The sequence below is a fragment of the Trichosurus vulpecula genome, chromosome 3 (genome assembly GCF_011100635.1).
Source record: "Trichosurus vulpecula isolate mTriVul1 chromosome 3, mTriVul1.pri, whole genome shotgun sequence".
NCBI classification, from domain to species: Eukaryota; Metazoa; Chordata; class Mammalia; order Diprotodontia; family Phalangeridae; genus Trichosurus; species Trichosurus vulpecula.
In genome coordinates this window covers 175098575-175101519 of record NC_050575.1, presented here as the reverse complement: position 1 = coordinate 175101519, position 2945 = coordinate 175098575, and the positions used below count along the sequence as shown (strand labels likewise).

General features: G+C 47.2%; 1 protein-coding gene across 1 annotated transcript; it reads right to left on the bottom strand.

The window, feature by feature from the left end:
- Positions 1 to 457: 457 nt before the first annotated feature.
- On the bottom strand, positions 458 to 2466 carry LOC118842315 (neutrophil gelatinase-associated lipocalin-like). The gene is made up of 3 exons (XM_036749885.1): positions 2347 to 2466; positions 908 to 1044; positions 458 to 677 (listed from the first exon to the last, which is right to left on the bottom strand). The coding sequence occupies exons 1-3, from the start codon at positions 2464 to 2466 to the stop codon at positions 458 to 460; spliced, it is 477 nt and encodes a 158-aa protein (XP_036605780.1).
- Positions 2467 to 2945: the final 479 nt, after the last annotated feature.

The window sequence follows — 2945 nt, the reverse complement described above, 5'->3', positions numbered from 1 at the left end:
GATGTTTCCACAATGACCTTTCCACCATGTTGTCCCTGACTATGGGAGGCCCCTGACTATGGGAGGTGGCTGGCTGGTGGGGGGTTAAGGGCTCCCTGAAGGGGAAGGAGCTCAGTACTAGGGACTTGAGGATTCCGGCCTCCTCTCTCACTCCTGCCTCCCAGTCAGGAATCCTGTTGGGGTAAGGGAGGGAGTGGCCAGGGATACCATCAGCAGAAAAGCAGCTAAAGACGTACCATATAGGCTTGCCATGAAGTTCACCTCGCTCTTTTTGACACTGTGAAAGTATAGTATGGCAAACTCATCGTAGTTAGTCTTCACCACTCTGAACACGTACTTCGTAACTCCATAGGCTGGTCATGGTGGGGGAGGGGTGGGAATGCAGTCAGGGACTCTGTACTCAGGAGGGCTGGTCCCCTTCTGAGGCCCCAAGTTCACCTCTTCTGGCAGTGCTTCATCAGAGGGGGAGGACGACACCAGAGTCCTCAACCCCAACCCAAGGCAGAAGATGCTGTTGGGCCATTGTCCTTTTATCAGTCTCCTGGCAGGATCCCTCCACCTGAGCAACTTGTCTGAGTGATAGGTCCCCACACTTACCTTTGAAGTTGTCCAAGGCAAATTGACCTCGTTTACCCTTTGGGACAAAAGTCCTGAACCCAATATCACAAGACTCACCCCTGGAAAAAGGAATGGGTTGAGGTATGTTTAGATGTGTTGGGGTCCCACATACTCTGGTTCCCCACGCACTTAGATCTGTTACCAAATCACTAGGTGAGATATATGCTGGGCCCCAATGTGGGAAAGATGGAGTCCTGGGGCCCAAAGGCCTCAGGTGCTTGAAAAGAAGGGGGAGAGGACCCTTCTCCTCCCTCCTAGCCTCTTCTCTCCCCCCAAGGGCATCCCTCACTTGATCAGATTGGAGATGACTCTGTAGCTGTGGTCTGCTTGTAGCTGGTATATAGTGGCATACATCTTATTGTGGCCCAGACCTTCAGTCTTGATGTTCCTCCCTGCCAGGCCGATGACGTACCATTTCCCTTGGAACTGAAGGTAAGGCTAGTGACTGGAGGTCCACATGAGCAGAATGCTTACCCTATGTACTTCTCATGCTGCCTTAGCAACCATTTTCTAGGACCCTAGAGACAATACAATGGCAAAGAACAGAGAGCTTGGAAATGGCCTGGTGGTAAGTGGGTAAATGGGGCTAAACTGGAAAGGGGAATTCCTTGGGTTCTGTGTTAGGTGGAGGTGGTGTCTTCTGTACAACAGGCCAGACATAGAGAGCTCTTTGGCACCTAGGGACTATTCAATGCAGTTAAACAAACATTGAAGAAATGCCTACTATGTGCAAGACACTGTGCTAAGATCTAAGAATATTTTTTTAAATGCCGTGGATGCAATAAAATGAAAAATAGTATAGTCCCAGCACAAGTCTCAAGGAGTATATAATCTACTATTAAGAAAAATAATTCAAGATAGAATATGAAAGGGGCAGAGGAGAGGCCTAGACAAAGTGCCCTGAGAAAAGTGGAATGAGAGAATGTATCTAACTGGGTGGGATCAGACAAGGCTTCCCAAGAATTGGTCTCCTGAGCTGAGCCTGACCACTGAGTGCAGGATTTCTATGGATTGTTGCCATCCTGAGTGATGAGAAAGGCATACTGTAGAACAGAAGAAAGAGCATCAGATTTGGCATCAGGAGACCTAGGTTTGAGCCTTTGCATTGTAACTTACTACTTGCATGATCTTGGGTAAGTCTCTTGGCTTCTCTGTTCCTCAGTTTCCTCCTCTTTAAAAATGAGGAGCTGGAAAAGATGGTCTCTGAGGTCAACCAACAAACATTTTGTAAGCACCTACCATGGGCTAGGCATTGTGTTGCATGCTAGGGCTACAAAGACCAATGTGAAATAGTTCCTGCCCTCCAGGAATTTAAGTTCTAACATGTACACATGTAGGTATGGATGAAACATAGACAAAGTAGATATAAAGTGATTTAGAAGTTTCTTCTAGCTTATGACCCTCTAAATCTTATGTCTGCCCTGAACAATTAATACTCATGCAAAGGCTCCAGGAGAGTGAAGACCAAGTCTCCCCCATCCAATCAGTAGCTTCCTCAGGGCTGGGATATGTCCAACATCAGACAAAGACAGAGCTGGCACCAGAATTTGGTCTTCTGACTCTTGGTTCAGCCTTCTTTCCTTATACCACATTGCCTTACTCTGTTCATATATATCTTCATCACCTCTATCCTTTCCCTGCTCCTCAAGCTCTATAAAAGGAATTTGACATACAACTCCACTCCTTCCCTTTCCCATCATGACCATAGTTCTGCTGGACTCCACTTACCTTCGTTGCTTGGAAATCGAACTGCACAGGAATTTTTGACAGAGGTGGAGCAGAATTCTGAAGTTGATTCTTTAGGGACCCAAGCAGGATCATCCCTGTCCACATTGGACTTAAAGCCATTTTTCTTCTGGTTGGCTGGATCACTGGAGAGATCCTGAAGAGGTGCCGGGGGCCGGACCTGATTAGGTAGGGAAGGAGGTGAATGAAGGAATTGGCCTTTGATGGGCCCAACTTGGTGCCTAGCCACTAGTCAGTTCATTCATTCACTGCCACATTTAGCAAAGGTTATCACATCGGAGTGCCAATGCTTTGTCTCCTTTCTCCTCTTGCTTGGGAGTTCAAAAGAGAGAGGAGAGAGGCCAAACAGAAAAGTTCTGTTGGTGGAGACAGGAGGCAGAAGACAGAGACCGAGAAGGCCCCATGCTGATTTCTTCCCTAGCTCCTCCTATTTTCTTGTTCCTGAAAAACAGGATGGGTCTGGTTACTCCATTTACCCATTCATTCATTCAAACAAGTATAGAATGAGTACCCACCACATACATAACCCTGTGCTAGGTGCTGGCTAAAGAGAAAATGTAGCTGGAAAGCTGGGGAGTCCA